Here is a 23,906-nt window from a genome sequence, read left to right on the forward strand (position 1 = left end):
CAAGTTAGTGTGCCACTAATTATGAGGACCTGTCTAATATGAGCATATAAAACAATAAACAGCAGACTTAAAGGCCCGCGCTATTGGCTCTACTAACTTACAACAATACATTATTGGAGCTACAGATTTACTGATAAGCGTAAACTGAAACCCCTCAAAGACCTGTGCCATGTTGCAGCAAATACTGAATTCAATTGGTGTAGAGCATTAACTTACCTCATGTAAACAAGTATACTGAACATGGTATGGAGCTACATTCTCTTCGCCTTTAATCACAACATTGATTTTTAACCTAACGGCACCAGAGACGGCAGATTTATCAGTTCTTTTCTCTGTGGAACAGAAAATCAAAATGTCAAACCATGTGACAAAAATGGCATGCAGCAACAACATCGTAGAACTATAGAGTTAGAAGGAACACCGTCAATCATCAGGTAATGGTAAGGGGTTATAACATTGTGGTATGCATTATTATTTTACTTTTCATAGAAAGGTCCAATTACATTTAGAGAGTGATAAGCTTTTGGAGACTGGAGAGAATATTCGACATTCTGTCTTCATTTCAAGAATTTTCTCAAGTTACTTTCTACATTGTTTACTACTTGCCTACATGAACAAGTGCTTCATCGATACACTTCATCTACCGTGCCATAGTTTTCAATTTTATAATATGCCTATTTATGGACAACTAGAGACATTGAGGGTTTGAGGTCGAAAGGAAGCGATCTTTAAAGTCCTTTTTAGGTCTTGCCTGTCAGACATGTCTATTGCTGTCGCTTGGTGATGTTCTATTGTGTCAAGCAAAAAGCTCCAAGGGACCAATTGCAGGCGAAGGTGTTATGTATCACCCCAGAAAAATAACAATCGCACACGGTACGTAATTTATTAGTGTCGATAAATATCACCGATTATGAGTTCACGGGAAATAAAATGCAAATGTTGGTGTTTTAAGGACAAAAATCTACATGTTACCGTAAATAACGTATACTTTCCCCAGTTACATTTTGGCAGGTTTGACTTGCTGACATTTATTGAAGGTTGAGGTATTTAACCCATCCAATAATAATTAGTTGGGTTAAATACCTTCAAACTCGTAATTCCGACTCATGTGTAAAGGCTAGTTTACACATGGGTTGGAACATTTTGAGCCACTTCTAATCAGGCCCACAAACGGGGCCTTTAGCCCACCCATTACTGACCCTTCACTGGCATCATTGTCACTATTCTTTGCTGCCTTCTAAATCTGCTGTGCATGCTAGACATTACTTCCTGCGTCACTTCCTTTTCTTTGTGTAGTGCATGCACTAAGCACAGATTGATTCATCTTAATCAGTGTATATCTGCTGCTTGCACTGTCATTGGGGTGCTGTTTCTTTTTCTGTGGACGTTTTCATATCAAGCGGACTCGACCTGACCCTACCTCTCGGAGTGATTTACATGAGCATTGAGCACTCGCTGCATTACACAAGTTCACATTCATTTTTTAGGCAGGTGAGATTAAGTGATTTCGCAGAGTCACAGAATGTTGATCTGGTGACTAGTATAGTACCTGCTCCCATTAGTAGCCAGAATATGCCCTTATCTGGGCCAGGTATGATTGTTTTTTTTCGGTGTCAGAGCTGCGCTCTGGCTTCGTCTGACAGGCAGTTGTGCTTGTTTTCATCACCAGACCCAAGAACACTTTACTCAGAAGAGGGGTTGCAGTAGCTCCCCAGGCTGTAGCGGAGAACTCTTCCCTCTTTTTTAAATTTTAATTTCTTTTGGAACAGGCTTAGCAACATCATCCTGACACGATGCCTGTCCCCAAAGCTTGATGCATTACAGTATTGGTGCTGGCACCTTTATCCCAGGGTCAGGGTCTTCAACCTCCTACTGTGTAATGTGCGAGTGGAATTGACTATCATACCCGGGGAGCAATCACCATGTTCTGAAGAGCATGAGAGGAGTTGCGAGTCCACTGCGGCTTTACTGTGAGTGTTTACTTTAAGCCATTGCTATAGCTAGCGGGGTGTTTTCAGCCTCATCCAGAGGGAGGATGTCCTCTCCTTATACAGGACTTGTAAAGCATGTACTGGTACACTCTGGGCTGAACGTACCAGAAACAAAAACAAATACAAACAAGCAATGGCTATGACGTAGTGAACGCTGGCCCTGAATTCTGCTGCTCTGGGAAGATAGAACCCACTTCTGTATTTGCTCCACGTACCAGTACAGTATCAGCCATTAATGCATGGCGTGCCTGTGTTTGAAAGCCACGAGTACTAAGTGGTGTGAAGTCCAGTAACACAACTGAAGTTAGAAGAATTTTTTGAGAGGTTGCTCCTAAAAGTTGAGAGTTGCATGCTCAAAACCCCAGTTCTAGCTGACAATGGAATAGTGTGGCATCAGTCCACGCGAGTTAGTAGTGTGCAGAATGTGGGACTAATAACTTGAACAGTAATAAATAACAAACGCACTCCAATTTGCAAACTGTGTATGCTGTTGATCAAGGTTGGTGGTGCTTAAGGGTTAATCCTTCTGAGAGCAAGGATGAATGTAGAGCAGTAAAAGCGCTGTCCTCCGCAGAGGGGCGTCCCCCTTTAGCACTCAGAAATATAGTTTGCTCATTTCATTGACTTACAAATTAGTATTTGAGATTGTTATAAATAAAGTTTTATTTGTTTCAAACTGAACTTCAGTATTTCCAAAATAAATCATGTCATTTGACTGTGGTTAATCCATTTAATCCATACTTGTGTTGTTCACACTTCATTAACGTCTTGCACTTCTGAAAGTGTTACAATTTGTCAAGAGCCCAATGCATTTCGGGCCGTAGCCCTTCTGCAGGGGAAAAAATCTCTGAAAATAAAAATGTTAGAAATACAAATACATCATTTCTAACATATTTATTTTCTGGGAGTTTTTCCCTTGAAGGGCTACGACCCGAAATGCATTGGGCTCTTGACAAATTGTAACACTTTCAGAAGTGCAAGACGTTAATGAAGTGTGTCCTTCGTAAGTGCTGGCTTCTGATTCGTTAATAGGCTTGGTAGTCCCTCCATTGTACCGCCTTGTCTTCATTTGTAACCTCCCACGAGGACTGGCCCTTTTACTTCTGTTGTTACACGGTATGTCTTATTTAGTCTGTAAGCACTATTTTCTTTAATGCGTTTCTCCTACTGCAGGCATGGCATGCTTTCCTGCAACATTTAGCTGGGCTATGCATGCTTACACTTTCCAAGCAGCCCGAGACAAATTAAATAGGTCTCGCATTTAGAAGAGTTTGAGCTATTGGCATTGTAAATGACAATGCCTTTTATTTATGTGTTAATTATCGAAACAGATAAAAAAGAGGCAGTGTCATCTACAATGCCAATAGCTTAAACTCTTGCAAATACGAGACCTACTGCATTCCAAAAGCTTGTTCTATTTATTTTTGTTACAAATAAAAAATAAACATCTCACCAGCTTATTAATACAGACGTATTGGATTTACCAATGCTTGTTATTATTTATTCACAATAGCGAAGACTAGTAGCAAGCTTAAAAATGTAGGTTTTTCATTTGTTTCACTTTATGATATAGTCTAAAGAGTGCTACGCTTCTGAATACATTATATTTTACCAAATAGAAAGTGAGCTATCCTGGTTGCAACTGAAGAAAGTAAACAGAGTTCAGCAAGGCACAGTTCAACTTCTGTTGTTGACACTGCTATTGTTACCTCTGAGGACAGGGGTCAAAAAGACAATGTTCAAGGTTGTTAAGGGCCAGACTGTGGCCCCTGACAATCGGTAAATGAAGCCCATGGATTGATGTACATGCTTTCTCCACTGGTATTTATCCCGGTAAATAGACATAATATCGAAAAAAAAATATCGAGTGGACAGAATATCGAGTTTTAAATATAGAATGGACAGAATATCGAATTGCCAAAATATAGTGGTGAAGAATATCGAAAAACAGGTAAGAAATATCGATTGCAATAATATAGAAGTAAGTAATATCGACAGTCATAATATAGTTGTTAAAAATATCGAATTTTTTATAGTGTTTTAAGTGTTAGTATATGTGTTAAAAGTATGTATTAATATTGTAATGTGTGTTAGTATATTTTTAAAGTAATGAATTTTATGTTATTTTATTTTTGTCTAATTTAATTCCGTAGCGGGTTGTGGGTTTATAGGGGAGTAGGGTGGGAAGTAATTTAATTATAGTACATTAAATAATAATTTATAGGAATTATTAATTATTTTTAATTTAATTTTGCGTTTTACTTCTGTAGCGGGTTGTGGGTTTATAGGGGAATAGGGTGGGAAGTAATTTAATTGTTATTAGTTAATTATTAATTAGTATTGAAAATGAATTGGTTGTTGATTAATTATTAATTGGTAAATAATTTGTATTAATTGGTAATTAATTTGTATTAATTGTTTAATTGATAATTATGTTAATTGTATTCATTTAATATTTGTAGCGGGTAGTGTGTTTATAGGGGAATATGGTGGGAAGTAATATAATTGTAAATAATTAATTATTTAATTGATGTGTGTATATTGTTAATTAATATATCTTTAATTTAATTTAGCGTTTTACTTCTGTAGCGGGTTGTGGGTTTATAGGGGAATAGGGTGGGAAGTAATTTAATTGTTGTTAGTTAATTATTAATTGGTATTGAAAATTAATTGGTTGTTGATTAATTATTAATTGGTAAATAATTTGTATTAATTGGTAATTAATTTGTATTAATTGTTTAATTGATAATTATGTTAATTGTATTCATTTAATATTTGTAGCGGGTAGTGTGTTTATAGGGGAATATGGTGGGAAGTAATATAATTGTAAAAAAAGAATTATTTAAATAATTTGTGTATATCGTTAATCAATATATTATTAATTAATGATTAATTGGTATTATTAGCATTTATTAATGTTTGTTATTGAAAAACAATTGGTTGTTAATTAATTATTAATAGGTAATTAATTAAACAAAAATATATTGGTATTTATAAATAATCAATTATTAAATCTTGTGTGATTGGTAATTAATTGTAATACTTGTTTTGGTATTAATAATTAATTAATTTTTAACAAAATATTAATTTATTATTTTCCCTACTTTTGCACTTACTTGAGTGGGAATAGTAATTTTTACCCCTACGCTATCCAATGCTTTCCCTACTGTTGCACTCTCTGGAGTGGGAATAGTAATTTTTATCCCTACGCTATCCAATGCTTTCCCTACTGTTGCACTCTCTGGAGTGGGAATAGTCATTTTTACCCCTACGCTATCCAACGCTTTCCCTACTGTTGCACTCACTGGAGTGGGAATAGTAAATTTTACCCTCCCGCTATCCAACGCTTTCCCTACTGTTGCACTCTCTGGAGTGGGAATAGTAATTTTTATCCCTACACTATCCAACGCTTTCCCTACTGTTGCACTCTTTGGAGTGGGAATAGTCATTTTTACCCCTACGCCATTAGACGTTTTCTCTACTGTTGTAATCACTGGAGTGGGAATAGTAAATTTTGAACTCCCGCTATCCAACGCTTTCCCTACTGTTGCACTCTCTGGAGTGGGAATAGTAATTTTTATCCCTACGCTATCCAACGCTTTCCCTACTGTTGCACTCTCTGGAGTGGGAATAGTAATTTTTACCCCTACGCTATCCAACGCTTTCCCTACTGTTGCACTCACTGGAGGGGGAATAGTAAATTTTACTCTTCCGCTATCCAACACTTTCCCTACTGTTGCACTCTCTGGAGTGGGAATAGTAATTTTTACCCCTACGATATCCAATACTTTCCCTATTATTGCACTCTCTGGAGTGGGAATAGTAATTTTTTCCCTCCCGCTATCCAACACTTTCCGTACTGTTGCATTCTCTGGAGTGGGAATAGTAATTTTTACCCTCCCGCTATCCAACGCTTTCCCTACTGTTGCATTCTCTGGAGTGGGAATAGTAAATTTTTACCCTACCGCTATCCAACGCTTTCCCTACTGTTGCACTCACTGGAGTGGGAATAGTAAATTTGACACTCCCGCTATCCAACGCTTTCCCTACTTTTGCACTCTCTGGAGTGGGAATAGTAATTTTTACCCCTACGCTATCCAACGCTTTCCCTACTGTTGCACTCACTGGAGTGGGAATAGTAAATTTTACCCTCCCGCTATCCAACGCTTTCCCTACTGTTGCACTCTCTGGAGTGGGAATAGTAATTTTTACCCTCCCGCTATCCAACGCTTTCCCTACTATTGCACTTACTGGAGTGGTAATAGTAAATTTTACCCGCCCGCTATCCTACGCAGAAAATATTGAATATTTTTAATAAATGTTACGTTAATATATATGTATTAATTATTTTTTTACTTACATTAATTATTTATTAATTTTAATGTTATTTAAGTATTTTTAAGTATGTGTCAGTTAATTATATGTATTATTTCATTAATTTTACATTACTTTTAAAACATTTAAAAAAATCAATATTTTGACTAACTATATTATTTACAACGATATTTTGGATTCTATATTTTTGTACTTTCCTGTTTGGAGATAGGGAGTCGATATTTTGGTATTCTATATTTTGGCATCGATATTTTTGTAAGTCTATATTTTTGTAGTCGATATTATGTCAGTGATCCATTTATCCCGTGTGTTTGCTATGCTGAGTGGCTATGACCGCGTGCCAAAGCCGAAATCTCTGTTGATTATTTTAACTCACACAACACGGGAAACACAGTATAAGCATTTGGCACACCATAAAGCACGCGATCCTTGGTTTGGGCAGACCTCACATTTTGTGTGATTGCCGCTGATTCTAAAGCACGAACATTGTCTGTTTCCCGAGAGCTCGGACTGCTCTGACGCAAGGGACAGGCCATTGTTAGACGTTACCACAAATTTTGAATTTGGCTTGGGAAAAGTATGGGGCAGTTGGCATTGTTCCCAGGACTATCCCTGCGGATTAAAGTAATGTATAGACAAATACGGGAACAATTTGTCAAAAAGACATGCTCTATTTTAATATGGCCTGGTACTACCTATACCCCCTCCTCCCTTGTTCAGACCCGCAGAATATCAAGAACAAGAGTTTAGTTGGAACAGGGGGTCATAGATAACCCGCAGCCGTATTTATTAACAAAATTAATCAAACAATGAATATTAATTTTTTACAAAAGTTTACGCAGATAATAATGTAATTGACATTTGATTACATTTGACATGTACAGATATCAGATGGCAATCCTTAACATAACTCTAATACAAGTTATTCCTTTCCGAATCTAAGCATAACATCATTCATTATCATAATGGCAATCATTTTCTGCGTGTCCATGTTTGAGCCTACGGCAAGGTCAATAACTCATGTCAAATCCTTATCAATTAAACCCCGCCCTCCTGCCTGAGTGCGCATGCACAGAGGGCCCGTTCACCGTGAGGGTACTTCCCCCCAGTCAACCCTGTACGCCCTGTATACTTTCTCCATCGGGGGCCCTTGCAGTTCTGCGCCCTTTACTGTCACCATTATGCATGTGCGGGGTGGCCAACCAGCCTAGGAAAAGCTACAACGGCTGTATCTGCCCCTGGAGAGTTCTAGGAGGGACGACTTGTCCCTCCCCCTTGGGCGACCCCATTCAAGAATGGTGCCGCCCCCTAAGGACCTTAAATTTACTGCTCACCAATCATGACCTTACCGCCTGACCACGGAATCGCACTAAAATACGACATTTTTACCTTAAAAGATGGGTGGGGAAAAACAAGTTATTTACACATCACAACCTGGAATGAAAAAAGAAGACAATTGTACACAACAGAACTTTTTGCTCTAGGGGATGGTGGGTGGGCAAATATTAAAACTATGACCTCCTAGTGAGGTCGCACGACAAGGCTCAGGGGGGCGGGGGGCTGGAGACATGCGTGACCCGGAAGTGATTTCTTTCACTTCCGGGCCACGACCTGGCCCGCCAATGGGAAAGGTGGGAAGCCTGTCATGTCACTACTGTGCGCGACAGGCCCGCCTCCGTTGGGTCGTCGGGGGCCGGCAGGACCGCCATATTATCGGCGGGTCCGATGCCGGCTCCACCTTTCTAGTTTTCTTGGGTGTTTTTGAATGGACATGGTAAGATCTGATTACTTGAATAAATATAGGCGTGCAAGCAAGCAACGAGAGTGAAATGGCTGAAGCAGGATATATGAGCTGCTTTAATAAGTTAATATTTATTCGAAATATCAAGGTCAGATTTATGAATCTTCACACTTCTATCTTGGAGGATATTGCCTCCCAAGTGCACACATATCTCTTGCACACAAATTCCGATGTATCAATGGACAGATCAGGCAGAAGTTAGCGCAAGGGTAGTCTAGGTTGTTTTAATCAGCCCTCCTTGAATATTAAGTCAATGAGAAATGGTCCTATTGCTTTTGTATGCATGGGCTCCGAAGAGCTCCCATGAGCCTCATCGACATATGGGACAGGACATTGCAGGATATTAGCCAGACACCTTCATGGGTCAGAGAATACATTTGCACTGACGGCCATTAAAAGGCTTGTCCAGGAGAATTAGAAATTTTACAGTAATGGTCATCCTTCATGATTGTTTGGATATTGCTGCTACAATAAAACCGATTTTTTTTAAAAGGTTGCACATACCATATATGTGTTTTACATAAAAATACCACCTGTGAATGCATGTAATTACCAGCAGATTATAGTATTTTTCATTAAAAACAGAGTCCTGCCAGGTTGAATACAATGCTGCGTGTAATTGCAAGTTTTCTTTTTCCCCCTAATATTGATTACATAGTATTTGTTTGTGCAAGGGAAGAAAGAGACAAAAACATGCAGAGACCAACCAGGGACATTTGAGGAGGGATTCGGGAGCCCTAACCGACCTACAAATAATATCTGACTTTTATTAAGTAAACCAAAGGTATTCTAGGGTCACTTATGGATGCAGACATGCACATCATTCAACAAGTCAGAGCAGAACTAATGACTTTTGAGGAGGAGTGGGCCACTGTGTGAGTGAAACAAATGGTCTCATTAATCAAAATACTCTTCTGCCAAATAAGCCCTTGCAGTCGGTATAAAATAGACTGGGACCAGGCAAAAGTATCTTCCAAACCATTTTGATTAGCTTAAGGAAAATAGTTTTACCTTCCCCAGTGAAAAGTGTAAAATGTACATCAACATTTTTATAGTTAACACACATCAAATTAACTAAAGTTTATTTCTAATGAACAGGAATCTTATTTTAAGGAGCATCACTTATTGATAAAAGAAGACGTTGAAAAATGAGTAATCACCTAATTTAGAATGTTTCCAATTTGGATTTTCTGCATAGTAACTCCGGATATATTTTCCCTTGTTCTGGACCTTGGTTTTGCTTGTACCAAATTATATTCACCCAATATTTTATTGTCCTGTAAGACCATAGTAGATGGTACAGAAAGTATTCTTATTATGTGGAAGTTGAATGTCATATGTGGGCTACAGAGTGCATTTGCACCACCAACATATAAGCTAAAAACATGTGTCCACCAGGAGCACCACTGTGCTTTGATTGGGTTGCAGTTTAAATGCACTGCTGTGTAACATGGGAAAGGGAAAAGTGTCTTTGCCAAGTAGGAGAAATCTATTTTTACATATTCTTAGTCATGCCTAAAGATTGGACCGAAAGCCCTCAGAGGTGGCTGCTGATACATAAAAATTAGGGGTGGGCGAAAAAATCTGCTCTTCCGGTGGAGTTCGCTGAGTTTTACCCACTCCGCACTCTATTTTGAGCATGGAGTTCCAGAAAAACTATGCAAACAGACATGTGACAGAGTTGTTCCTCATGCTCGACTCACCAATGCTAAGCTGGCAAGCACAAGAAAGAAAATCGAGCATTAGACCACTTCCCAGTGAGATTTCTCAACGTGGGTGGCTGCGTCAGGTCACTACCGCTAACTTAGAGAAAGCTGCTGCTTGCTTTGAGAAAGCTGATGCTCGAGGAGAAAATCTACTCGGCGATATAAGGAAGCAGCTGCCTCTGGCATGCTGCATGGTGTCATTTGCGCTAAATGTACATTGCGGAACATGCTCCCGGTGCTAAAAAACTGCATGAACAGCATGACATACTGAATTGCTCCGCTCGCAGACCTCTGCAGAATCTCGCAGAGTTTTTAGTGAAACCCTAAGAGTTCCGCCCACCGCTAATAAAAAATAGGGTACTGTACATTTTGGGGTTAATCTCCTCTTATGGGAAAATAAAATCCAAAAGGACCCAAAAGCTATTTCATTGTGTAGGTCTTGAATGGCTTCATTACACAAGCCTAGATGCCTGGGAAAATGTTGGAAAAATGCTTCAAATGTATTTCTTACTTACTTTTCACAGCTGAAATGAGATATTTTAATCTGTAGTTGAGAAGCAACTTTATGAAAATGTACTTGTGTTACCAAAACTTGCCCAAAAACAATTTTGCGACTCAGGCGCTCTAGGGCTAAATCTTCATTCATGTCTGCAGAGTTAACAACTGTGGCTCAGAGGACAAAAGTCTGGCTCTGACTGCAAGAAGAGCAGATGGGTCTTAAATGTTGACCACCTGGTATGAATTATCTACCTGAGAGTGGACAAGGACATTTAGCAGAAAAAAGGACAGTCTACCTGCACTCCCTTCTTTGTCTCTGTGATTTCAAGCAGGGCTTCTATTCATTCACAGGACCCTTCAAAACACAACTGCACAGTGTGAGAATCAGTTTGCACCCTGTCCACTGGGAGAGCTCATCTAAATAGGCAAGTGGCCAAGGAGCTAAAAAAAAAAGTCCATTCTCAAGGTTGAAGGATTCTCAATACAGGAAATCCTGGGAAAGTTTGCAGTAAGGCAAAGAGGAAATGTTTTAAAGCAAGGTGAGAGGCTGTGAAAAAATAGTTAGGACTGGGTGGCAGAATTTCTTTAGTCACTGGCTAGGGAACAGGATAAAAATAGCACCTAAACCTCCACCTCCCCAGAACATTTCTGTACCTGATAAGATTCTACCTGAAGAACAAGTCCCTGCTGTGAGATTATTCCTGGCTCCTGTTGGAAAAAGAGAATTCACCCAACAAAACATGGATTTCCAATCCCTTCTGGTGCCCAGTGACTGGAGCTGCTCTGTAAGGGTCAAGTGGTTGGCTCCTATATCCCTGCTTATGGGAAACAAAAAGCTGGACCCTTGACTCCAAAAGAAACTTGCTGATCACAGATAACTTGTCCCGAATGGAAAAATGGCTGCAGCGAGACCTTATATCTAAAAGCCTACCATGAGGAGATAGGGGCTTCAGAAGTGATCACTCGTCACTTTTTTTTACCTTTGTTGGACGAGGACAAGGCGCAGAGGCTCGATGAGGTAAGTCGCACCTTGGGCAGGCGAGAAGAGCAATCAAGCAGTATTTATCAAGCGTGACTAATCACCCCTGAGGGTATCCAGGTGCTAAAGACTCGCTGGTCTCAGTCAAACAGCAAGGTCTTGAGTCCCTTTCTGAATTCCGCGAGAGGGAGATGTTCACAGTGTAGGTCCTTCCAGGTCTTGGTGGCGAGGTAGGAGAAGGAACTACCTCTGCTGCAGTTTTGGCAAATGTGGGGAGTGTATGTAAAGGTGAGTGAGGAGGAGTGCAAGGAGTATGGAAGGTTGATGGACGTTCAGGCAGTGACTGATTTAAGCTGGTCCCTGGTCATGGAGGGCCTTGTAGGTGTGTCAGTATCTTGAACTGGCATCTCTTCTGGACAGAGAGCAAGTGGAGGTTCCTCAGGTAAGAATGAGTCTGGCTGCTGAATTCTCTACCGTCTAGAGTTACTTCAGGAGTAGGTTGGTAATTGCAGCATAAAGCGTGTTTCCATAGTCCAGCCCGCTGGTGACAAGGGCTTGCATGATGTGATACTTCTCTAATTGGAAATTTATCCTGATGAATGCATGTTATAGTACAGTATTTATCTATTTCCTGATGCTCATGTACATTTCTGTTTTAAGATGTCTTACCCCAGTGTTTTGGACACTCATGTAGCTATTGTTTTGTCCTGATGATGACCGTGAATGTCTACAACGGTCAAAACGTCATCGACGCATATATGTGGCCGCAATTGATGAAGGACGCATTGTCATGCCGTGTGTTGTTCTAGTCTTGTCCTGAACCTTTTGTTTATGTATAAACCCTTCCCTTTGTCACTTATTTGGTTATACACAGTATTGTTGATTTAATTTTATTGTTTGTGTACTGTGTTTGAACGTCAATGTCTAAAATGTTTTGATATTTTTTACTGAATTTGATAATAAATTGTCTATGAATTTATGTTTTGTTGTACATGGGCTTTACATATTTTCCTTTCCTTCTTCTCTCTCTTTTTTAATTAATTTGTTTTCCTTAATGATTTTCTGAATTGTTACAATTTGTATGACTTAGTTTGCATCACTTTTTTGTTGTTTGATATATGTTGTGTCACCTTGAACCCCTGTTAGGATTTAAGAATTTGGCCCTGGTTCAGGTTCTCAGGTTTGCATCTGTTGTCTATAACCAGGCTTATCTTAAAGGCAAATGTGTAAAGTATTCGCAACCACGCTCACAATAATCCAATGATGACACTACAAATAGACTCCACACGAGAATACAAGTATAAATTTTATGTAAAAAGATATACGATAAGATCACACGATATAAAATCAACATATGAGGTTGTGTAATATTTCTCCTGTCCGGTTGTTAGGCCAGCCAGCCCTTGTAAGTTCTAGCGATGTCAATGAGCACTTCTAAACTTTCTCCTGTACTCCTAATATCATGTCATACAGTTTGTAATGCTTGAATCAGGCACTTTTGCAATGTAAAAATACTGTAATGCGTTGAGTAGCAATCAGACACTCTGCAATGAAAAGAATGCAATGCGTAACGCAACAATCAGCACTTTGCAAGGTAAAATAATGTAATGCGCAATACAACCACCAGATATGTCGTTCTGAGAAAATAAGTCAATGCGTATACACTAATCAGGTAATTCTTTATGAAGGAATAATGCAATGCGCAATACACAGGTAGTTCGTTATACAGAAATGATGCAATGTGTAAAACGTCAGTCAGGTACTCTGTTCTGCAGAAATGGAATACTATGCCTTAGGGGGTCTCTACGCCTCTCCTTCTGACCTTCAGTCAGACTCTCACAGTTGCCCCCAACACAGTACGATGTAATCCCAAAGTGCAGCTTCGCAATCCGGCCCCTGTAACGCCACTCCCTTGGCAATACGGACCGCGATACAAGCTGAATGCAAAAAGAGCAATTGATGGACAGAATGCAGAACAATGTCATACATTCACCTCAGTACAGAGATCTGGGCCTAAATCCATCGTTTTTTTGCTCATCGTGCCATTCCAGTTTGGTCCCAGCCATATATAAATCAGTCTTGACCCTGTGCCCAATGGGAACAGTCCAGCCCGAACTGCCAGGCCAGGTCCTCTCTGGACTGGAAACAAGCATCTTAGGACCGGTTTGGGGCTTTAAGCCCTCATCAGCCAGGATAGCTTGACTCCAGTGGCATGGAGAGCACGGGACCCACGTCTGGGCATACCCGTTCCACTCGGGGTGACAAATGTAAAAATAACAATTGATGGACAGAATGCAGAACAATGCGATACGAGCCGCAGCAGAGGCTCGCGCTGCCAACATGCCGAGAGTGTCTCCCTCCGAGCCCGCTCCCCGCCACAGGCGTCGACACACATTACCTGGGGAGTGCAAACCCACTCTCCACCCCTGACCAGCGGCTGGGCCTCCAATGCAGCTTTGTAAAATGTCAACGGTGGCTCGGGCCGGCAACTCAGCTCCTCCGGGATTGCCTGTCCGCTTCACTTACGAAGATCTCAGGCTTCCCCAAAGCACACGCACACAGCGTCGCTGAGTCTTCCTTCACTGCGAGTGGACGATCACTGGGCACTCCACACACAGGTCTCAGGCTACATGAAGATCACATGCAGAGCGTCGTTGAGACTCACTTTACTCCGGTACACACGATAACACGGTAAATCCTCCTGAAAGTCTCCCGGAGCACAACGCGACCGCACACAGCGGCGATGAGACTCACTTGGATTCCAGCGCACACGATAACAAGGCAAATCCTCACGAAGGTCTCACAGTACACAACGCACACGCTCACAGCATCCATGAGACTCACTTGGATTTCAGTGCCCACGATAACAAGGCAAATCCTCACGAAGGTCTCCCGGTGCATAACGCATCCGCACACAGCGGGGATGAGACTCACTTGGATTCCGGTGCACACGATCATCGGACAATCCTCACAACGGAGTTTAGGTTCCACAAAGCACACGCACACAGCGTCGCTGATCCTTGCTTGGATTCCAGGTGCCCCCGATCACAGGCCGATCCTCCAGAAGGTCTCAGGCTGCACAAATCACACACAGCGTCACTGGAACTCACTTTGACACCAGGTGTCCACGATCACAGGGCAGTTCTTACGAGAGTCTCAGCCTGCAACACGCATGCTCACACAGCGCCACTGAGACTCTCCTGGAAACGTTTGTGTTCCTGTGTTTCCAAACAGGGAGCCAGCTCACCTTAGGCCCTTGGGGATAAGTTACTTCAGGACACAGCACACAGTAAAGTCCTTCAAGCAGGGGGACACAGCACACAGCAAAGTCCCTTTAGCCTTTCCTTGGTAAAAACAGCAAACTGCAGGCCAGCCCCTGATCACACAGCAAGGGTCAGTCCTATCCTTCAGTCTCTTCAGTTGTTTCTTCCTTGTCAAAGGTCCTCTTGACCACGAAGTAGCTCCACGTCTTGTTCACACATGATGAAGCTATTCTCCAAAGTTCAGGGGCTTCAGCTCTCATACATATACCCCTCAATGGCTTTGAAGTCTTTGTGTTTCAGGAGGCATTGACCCCTGTTCAATCCAGTTCTGGGTGCCTCCCTGCCAGTGACACCTTTCTCCCTTTGATTAGTGGGTGTCTAGATTCTCAATCACTCAGCAGGAGATGAGCCAATTGTTTATAGCAGCAACCCAGGCCTCTTCACCTCTAAGGGCTTCTCCTCCCCCAACACTCCAAATGCAGGCCAGCCTGTTGCTGTCTCACCTCCTCCCCTGGGTCAAGACATTCTCCAGATCCTATCGCTTTCAAATCCAGACAGTCAATACACAGCCCGGCAGAGACACACAGAAATGTTAGAGCACAAAAACTCAGCCACTTCTAAAAGAGTGGTTTCTGAACACACAATGCAAAAACCACCTACATAAAAAGATGTGTTATTACATTGTGAGTTCAGGCATTTCTAAATTTCACCTTTCCATCTTAGGGTTTTAGGAAGATAGGCTGGAAAACATATTACACAGACCTCCCATTCTGTCCTACGGGCAAGATGGCCTTTCAACTGTGAAAAACGAAATGGAGGTTATTTCACTGTCAGGACATGACACACCTTAGTACATGTCCTACCTTTCACATGCACTGCACCCTGTCCAAGGGCTACCCTAGACCTACCATAGGGGTGTCTGATGTGCCTAGAAAGGGAAGGGTAAGGTCTGGCAAGTGAATGCACTTGCCAGAACACCATGGCAGTTTAATAAACTGCGCGCAGGCCCTGCAATGGTAGGCCTGAGTTCCCTTTTTAAGGCTACTTGTGTGGGTGGCACAAATAGTGCTGCAGGCCCACTAGTAGAATTTGCATTACCAGCCCTGGCACACATAGTGCGCTTAACTAAGGACTTAACTAGTAAGGCAAACATACCAATCATGGACAACCAATTACCATTATTTACACAGGGAACACTTACACTTTGACACTGTTTAGCAGTGGCAAGGTGTCCAAAGCATCTAAGTTGGCAACACCATGTCAGAAAAAAGGTCTAGGGGTAAAGCAAAAAGTTTAGGGACTTTAGCCAAAAAGGGCCAAGTCCTACAGCTACCTTGAAGGTGACTTGGTCCGTTGGGTCTCTGCTTGTGCACCAAAAACAGGTTTGTCTCACACTTTTGTGTTACCCTGAAATTTGGTTCAGCTTATGGTGGAGCTGATGGGCCTCAAGCAGCCCTGCCCGGCTACTGCTTCTAGCATGCCCCATGGAAGATGCTGACTTCCAAAAAAGTAACTAAAGCAAAGTAAAACTTTAGACCAGGGCAAAGTAGTCCTTCTTATCCAATCTGTGAAGCAACCTCAGCAGCTACAAAATCATGATTTTCCTGCTCCGAGCTTTTAGCCACAAAACCAATGGCTTTATTGAAAGCAAAAATGATGATGTTTCCAGCTTCAATGAATCCTGGCCATGCATTGCTTTTGACCTTGCCGGCTGGAACATTTTGACCTCCACTTCATAAACTAGGTCAAAAGGTAAAATCTTTGATTGGGGTGACTTGCTTGGTATATGGAACCTTCACTACATCGTGATCAGCCTGACATCATGGCAACATTCTGGTCAGTCCTGAACAGTGACTGTTGATTGCCAGTTAAATTGTTGTAGGTTTTTTTTGCATTACACTTTAAATTGTAATTTAAAATCCTCTTTAAAGATAAAATCGGATTTTAAGGCAGAATTCTGAAAATGCTACTTTTAGAAATGTGGCATTTTCTTGTCCCAACTATTTTGTGCCTGAAGTCTGTTCCTGGGTCGCATGACTAGGTGTGAGTGGCAGATGGCCTTTCCACCTTCCTCCCAGACAGCCCCACAATGGAGAGATTAGGTGTGCCTAGATGGGCTATCTCAGGGGATGGAGCTGGGCGCAGCCCCACTTACACATGAATATGCTAAAAACCTGGGCAGGGAGGCAGGAAATTCCAGACGTCTTGAGGATTCCCTCCCATAGAGGTTACTTCTACCTCAAAGAAGGCACCAGGGTTAAAAATGAGACCCACACACCCACTCTTGGACCCCTCAAAGGACTCTCAGAACACTGCCTGCTGCTGTGCCTAAGTGTGCACTTCATAGGGACTTTTCACCAGAACACGCACTTAGGCGCCGGGTCAGCGCTCTAACAGCTGGAACCAGACTCACGACTAATGCCATAAAAGCGCCAGATGACGCGGTAATTAGAAGCATTTACTCTCGCGGAAGCCCGATTGCTATTGGTCTGTTATCCTTCGTTTTTAACATAACCATTGCTGCTACTGTTTTAAATATACTGGTGCTATTTTTAATACGTGTCACTTGATTTCAAAACTCTGCTGCTATTAAGAATCTCTGAGGCTACAGGGAGAGCTGTATTCAATGCTCTCAGATAGTGGGGGATACGTTTTCACCAGCACATGCACTTAGGCGCCGGGTCAGCGCTCTAGCAGCTGAAACCCGATGCACGACTGACGCCATAAAGTGCCATATGACGCAACCGTGCAGCGGTAATTCGAAGCATTTACCCTCGCGGAAGCCCGATTGCTATTTGGTCTGTTATTCTTTGTTTTTAACATAACCATTGCTGCTACTGTTTTAAGCATACTGGTGCTATTATTAATACGTGTCACTTGATTTTAAAACACTGCTTCTATTAAGTATCTCTAAGGCTACGGGGAGAGCTTTGTTCAATGCTGTCGGGTAGTGGGGGATCCTTTTTCACCAGCACATGCTGTTAGGTGCCGGGTCAGTGCTCTAGCAGCTGGAACCCGACGCACGACTGATGCCATAAAAGCTGCAGATGATGCAACTGCGTAGCGGATGCGTGCAGCGGGCACGCCGCTGGCGTGCCAAAGGCAAGTCCATCTGCGGCCAGCCACGCCCGAACGGGGCCAGGGGCCAGAACCCCTGCCTCCCCTTACCCAGATTATTTCCATTACACCAGCTTGCAGCTCAAACAGTTAAATAGAATCCCAGGGCCCAAATGTGCACATTCGATCTAGATCGAGATGCTCAAGGACAGGTGTCTGCACTGTAGGATTGAACTTTCTACACTTGTTGTTTCCCCTCCACCCCTCGGGAAATTATACAAATTATTTCTACTTAACTGTAGATCTTTACCCAAACACACGGTGGAAATCTCCATGTTCTTAAAAAACTCAGACCCGGAAGTCTTGTTCCTTACAGAAACCTGGCTCAATCCCAGCTCAGAGCCAGATATAGTCCCAGCACTCCCCTCGGGATATTCGATTCAGAGGTAGGACAGAGCGACAGGCAAGGGCGGTGGTATCGCTATTATTTATAAAGACTATTGGACTTGTCGCCTGTCAGGTAGCCCATTAGCTGACTGTGAGAATTCCCATTTCTCAATAGAATTTACCCCCACCCTCTCCCTCTCAGGCATTCTTATCTACCGCCCTCCAGGGGCAACAGGCCAATTCTGTAAATCCATGCTAGAAACTGTCGTCAATCTTGCCAGTGTTGCTGCTAATTTTACTCTCCTAGGAGATTTTAAGTTGCATTTCGACGATCCCTCAGCGATCGCTGCAATTGAACTAGCTCAAGACCTCAGGGCCTAGCAACTGCTCCAGAAGGTCCCGCAAGCAACCCATGTCAAAGGGCACCTCCTTGACCCTATTTTTTCTAATCTGGTAGACCTAAAGGGTAAAGAGCCCATCACCCTTCCGTGGTCAGACCATTTTTTAATTCCCTTTCTCTGGACGCCACCAAGCACTGTACCACACACTCATTCACTGCAAACCCAAATCTGTCCCTGGCCCAAACTCTCCATGGAAAGGTGGACTCAGGAACTCAAAAAAACCAGACCAAATCCTGATCCTAATCCAGCTGCAGCCAACAAAAGCGTCTGCAACTGGATTGAGGGATCACTCAACCTGGTTCTCCCTAAAATATCAATTCAGAAGAAAGCTGGAGCAAACAAGTTCCCTTGGTTCTCACCTAAGCTACGTATCTTAAAACAGCAATGTACAAATTTGGAAAGGGTCTGGAGGAAAGATTTCTCACCCGAAAAGAAATTGGAATATAGGGCAGCTATTGGATGGTATAAGGCAGAAATAAAAACAGCCCAAGCCACCTTTTTTGAGGAAAAGATCATGTCAGCCGCTAATTCCGCTAGAGAAACCTCATTGCCAAAAAGCTACTCAAAGTCCTGGGCCTGCATCCTGTATCGGACCCCTCAGGCTCTCGTTTTAATGAAGATGAAAAATACTTTGCCACTAATGTACAAAACATCCTCAAGCATCTCCCCCAAAAAGGCAGCGACATATCAATTGAGGATACGAATGCAGGTGGGCATATAACTAAACATCAATTGAATACCTTTATCCCAATGACACAGGAAGCATTTCCAGTCATCTTGTCATCAGTAAAAAGTGGATCGCCATTAGACCCTGCACCTCCAAGTATTCTGAAACTGGTCGCACCCATTATGGCCCCCATTGCCACCTGCCTGATTAATGCCTCACTGTCCCTCCTGATTGGAAAAGGGATATGGTAAAGGTGCTGCTAAAAAAAACCAACCTGGATCCAGCCGATCTGGGCAATTATTGCCCCATTTTGCTCCTTCCTGGAATCAGCAAGATGGCGGAGAAATACATTAACCATATGCTCTCCGCGTTCCTAGAATTCAATGACAAGAAAGATTCTTGACTGAGGAGCGTCATCACCTATAATCCTTCTCGATTTAACCTCGGCCTTCGATATGGTGAACCATCGTATCTTGGTTCACCGGCTCAGGAGTGCAGGAGTGAATGGCACAGCCTTACTATGGTTACAGTCTTTCCTTGAAGAAAGAGTCTTCTAGGTTTTTGAAGGTGAAATCACCTCAAATCCTATCCCTCTACAGTGCGGAGTACCGCAGGGTTCTTCCCTGAGTCCGACTCTTTTTAATGACTATATGGCCCCGTTGGCGGATATTGTATCCCCCTTCGGAATCCATATAGTAACATATGCCGATGACACACAACTGGTCGTAGCATTGAATCAGCCCAGACCAGTCCTGCAATAATCTCCACGCCTGCCTTGAGGACGTTGCCAAGTGGATGAGTCTGTCTCACCTAAAACTTAATGGCGAAAAACTGAGCTTATGATTCTCGGCAACTCTCTAAGCTTTAAAGCAAGCACAATGTGGCCGTCTAGTATGGGCCCGGTGCCAGTCTCAAAACCAGAGATAAAAAGTCTGGGAATCGGGCAAGACCAAGACCTCACTTTCAAAGTACAGGCTAGGAAGACGGCTGTCTCATGTTATGGCTTACTTAGAATGATCTGTAAAGTCCTCCCCCTTTTACCATTCCCAGCAAAAAAACTACTGATCCAGGCATTAATTCTCTCAAGGATAGACTATGGCAATGCCCTCTACCTAGGGACACCGAAATCAGTGGTCGCTAAACTGCAGGTTTTACAAAATTGTGCACCAAAAACTGCTGACAGGGACCCCCAATCGCTGCTCTGCAAGGCCTGCACTATGCTCCCTCCACTGGCTCCCGGTGCAAGAGAGAATTCATTTTAAGGCCCTCTGCTTTGCCCATGAGTCTCTGGAAGGGAGTGGACCTCCCATCAATAAAGCCATGATCTGCCCCCACAGGGAGAATAGAAACCTTTGCTCTGATGAGCTCCACCTAGCAGTTGTTCCCAGGATTAGGAAGGCCAGAAGTGGCGGACGGCTGTTTTCATACAACGCCTCCAGACTTTAAAACACTCTTCCGCTGGACCTTCGTAGGGAGCCCAACCATCTCACTTTCCGAAAACAGCTAAGAACCTGGCTCTTACCCTAAGGTGTTGTGCTTCTAGTTACTGTGTCAGCGCTGGGATGCTCCCGGGTAGCCATGCACTATATAAAAGCCACTTCATTCATTCATAGGGTCTGATTTGCTGCAATAAGAAGGGCTTCTGTGCTGGGTGAACCCTGCTTTTCTCCTTGCTTTGAACCCAGGACTTCCAGAAGTGTTTTCAAGTGCTAGTTGCAGGCCTCCTGATCAGAGGCTCAAGGAATCCACATCTGGACTGTATTTGAGTAGGTCCTGACCCTCCAGGTCTCCAGTCCTGGATCCTTGGAAAACTTTATCAGCTGCCTTGCCCCGCAGAACTTTACCATCTCAGACACTTCTTTGTGAAATTTCTTCCAACTCTGAAGGTATCGGGCCCAATCCACTTTGTATATCCGAACTGCGTTCCATCACGGTCAGCCATAATTTTAGACTTTGCCTCGGTTTTGCGTGAGTCAACGGTTGGCGCTTTGATCTTTTAGGCACTAGTTTTCACTTAAACTTTAAAAATTCATTACTCCAGTTCTACTGATTGGATTTTTGTTGCTATGGTGTAAAATAATTCATTAAAATGTACTCTATTTTTCTAAATTGGTGTGGGATTTTTCTTCTGTTGTGTTGTCACTTTATTACTGTTCAAAGTGGTACATAAATACTTTACACATTGCCTTTAAGTTAAGCCTGACTCATTTTGTGCCAAGTTATCAGAGGGTTAAGAATAGGTTAATTTTGTTTCACACTAATGGGGATTGTGGCTGCTGTTTGAGAAGGGCTTACATCCTTCTCCATCAACAACCCAATTTGTCACAAGGAGCTTTACCAGTCTGTGAATCATCCATTATTAAAATAACCACTGTCTACTCCCTGGTGATCCTTCCCTAACCTCTTCCACCAAATCTTGCCAAGGCTCACCATCTGAGATAATCTCATAGTTGTCACATTAAGGTGACAGTGGTACAAGGTTACTTTCTAACCTCATTAGAGCATTTGGACCTTGACATGGTGGTAGCGGACCATGGCACTAGATGGTAAGAGGTAGTGCCACTGAGAATAGTAACTGCACCCATGCAGTCTGGCCCTGCATGGTAGGAAGTAACCTGGAATACAAACAGGAAGTTTTCAACAGCCTAATAGTCTATAGACAGGCACAGATATTGAGCAGGAAAATCATTGGCAAACACTTAGGCAAAACCATCAGGGAGCACAGCATCATATTTAGGAACTTTAATTTTTCCTCCCCTAGTTTAACCAGGTGTGGATGAACCTAACACAATTATCCTGGCTGGAAACCCCAGTCGAAAAGAAATAGTATGAAGCTGTGGCTGTAACCAAACCTTATTCTGTATATTTTTTTCCTACCATGGGGCCCTTCTAGAAAACAGATTACCCTTCACAGCTCTACTTGCTCCACCTTATTCCTCACTCCCCACCACACCCATAGGCCCATGCATCCATTTAACACCTGCCCAGAAGATGGTAAACGCATCTGGTAAAACTTAATGTCATAGTGTAAAGTGAGAGTCTTCTAACTGTAAAAAATTGTCCCACGTGATAACGCCTCATTCCATGTGCTCTAACTTCAAATTGCACAGCACTAGGGGGAGGGTTTACCGAGTGGATACAGTAAAACCATGTGCAGTTTACAAAGTACCGTGCAACTCACAATCTAGGTCAAAGAAGCAATATAGCCTAAATGCAAATGCTTAAATTAAGCATTTGAATGCGCCAACGGTTATAAGTATAAATTTATTAAGATGAAGAAATTTAAATTGCGGAATTGGAGACTGTATGCATGACTTCCAATGCACTTTTCTTGTTTATATTCTTAAATATTGATAATTTATGTCAAAATATTAGATTTGTAGGTGCAAGTTAATTGATCGCCGTGAAGAATGACTTACTAGAAAGGCATACTGTAAACAAGAAGGATATTTTGTTATAGGAAAAATGAAAATAAACAACTGTCATCATGAGTAGTATTGGTAGTGTACTGAAAGACACAATTAATAATAAATCTTAAAGGAAGGATTGAAGGAAAGTTGCTTGCTGTGTTCTTCAAACAATATGTCCATATCTTTAGAGCACATGTTCACATTCAATAGGGGTATCTCTTGGTTCTACAAAACTGAATGGTACTCATTTTGTCTAACCTGGAGGGACAGAAGACAGAGTTGAACGTTCTTCCATTCCAACCTGGGCTCATGTGATCAAATATACATATTCCTTAAAGTGACCAAATGTTTAGGTTTTGCCTGCACAGTGCTTGTGCTGTGCTTGTGAAATCTATTGTATTTCATATAAATCTTATAAGGGGCCTTCTTGCTTTCCTTGCTTTTCATTGGTTCCTGTGCTTGCCACTGACGTGTTGTTCCTGTGTGCCTCTCTTATCAGTTTCCCGTTGCCAAAGTATTGCTTCTATCCGCCTTTGGAGAACTAAAAAAAAATATTTTGCCTGCACATCGCTTTCGCTGTGCTTGTTTACCTAATATCCCCTGCAAAGCGCTTTACATAATCATTTTACCCTAGATGTACGCATTTCAAGCATACATGCCGGCTCTTTTTTATTTTTCCTTCTTATATTTATTATTACATGAGACTTGTAACGCATCGTGCTCCACGCCTCGCTTTCAGTCCCAAGTCCCACCCTCCTCAAAGCCTAAAAGTTATTTGCTGTCCCTGCTTGTTTTCCTTTCTCTTTGTTTGAGGTGATTTACTGATGTTTTGGCATCATTTAAGATCTGTCCCTGATTTTCCTTGAGGCACCGGCTTTGTTTGCATGGCACTGTCAGTGGGCTTTGGTGACCAGTTGCAGGAGCTGATGCCCCAGGAGAAGAGTCTGCAGAAGTCACTGAAAGAGTCCCAGGCCATTATGTTGCAGACAGTCCAAGTCCTGGAGAAAGCGATGGAGGCCGAACATTAAGAGGTGAGTGAAGCCGGGCACAGACAATTTACTGTTGTGTTTTTCCCATCTTCCCCATTCCGCCAGTCTTTCTTGCAATACCCTTTTCATTCAATTTTTTCCTCTTTCTGTTTCTGTTTATATTACCTGCTTTCTTTCCTTTTTTGTGTGCTTCCTTATTTATCTTTTACTCTACTGCATTCTTTCTCCCCTGTTTCATTTTCCTTGTACCTTTCCTATTTCTATCGTCTTTAACAGCACAACCTCTGCAAGCCATTCTGCCCTCCTTTCTTGTCCGTCTCCAATAAACTGTTCAAATTACAATTGTACTTATCTATATTTTAAGCAGGTGAATTAATGATTTTTAATCATTCTGAAGAACAAGGAGCAGGCAGCAAAGTTAA

At 42.3% G+C, this 23,906-nt stretch overlaps 1 protein-coding gene across 1 annotated transcript in view; it reads right to left on the bottom strand.

Annotated features, from left to right (window-relative positions):
* UNC13C (unc-13 homolog C) overlaps window positions 1–23,906 on the bottom strand; it is a 1,458,878-nt gene that overhangs the window by 765,378 nt on the left and 669,594 nt on the right. Inside the window, exon 12 of the mRNA XM_085644160.1 lies at window positions 217–332. Within this exon, the coding sequence (XP_085500286.1) occupies window positions 217–332 (116 nt within the window). The remainder of the gene's footprint in view (window positions 1–216; window positions 333–23,906) is intronic.

This window comes from Triturus cristatus, chromosome 3_1, assembly GCF_964204655.1.
Source record: "Triturus cristatus chromosome 3_1, aTriCri1.1, whole genome shotgun sequence".
Taxonomy (NCBI): Eukaryota; Metazoa; Chordata; class Amphibia; order Caudata; family Salamandridae; genus Triturus; species Triturus cristatus.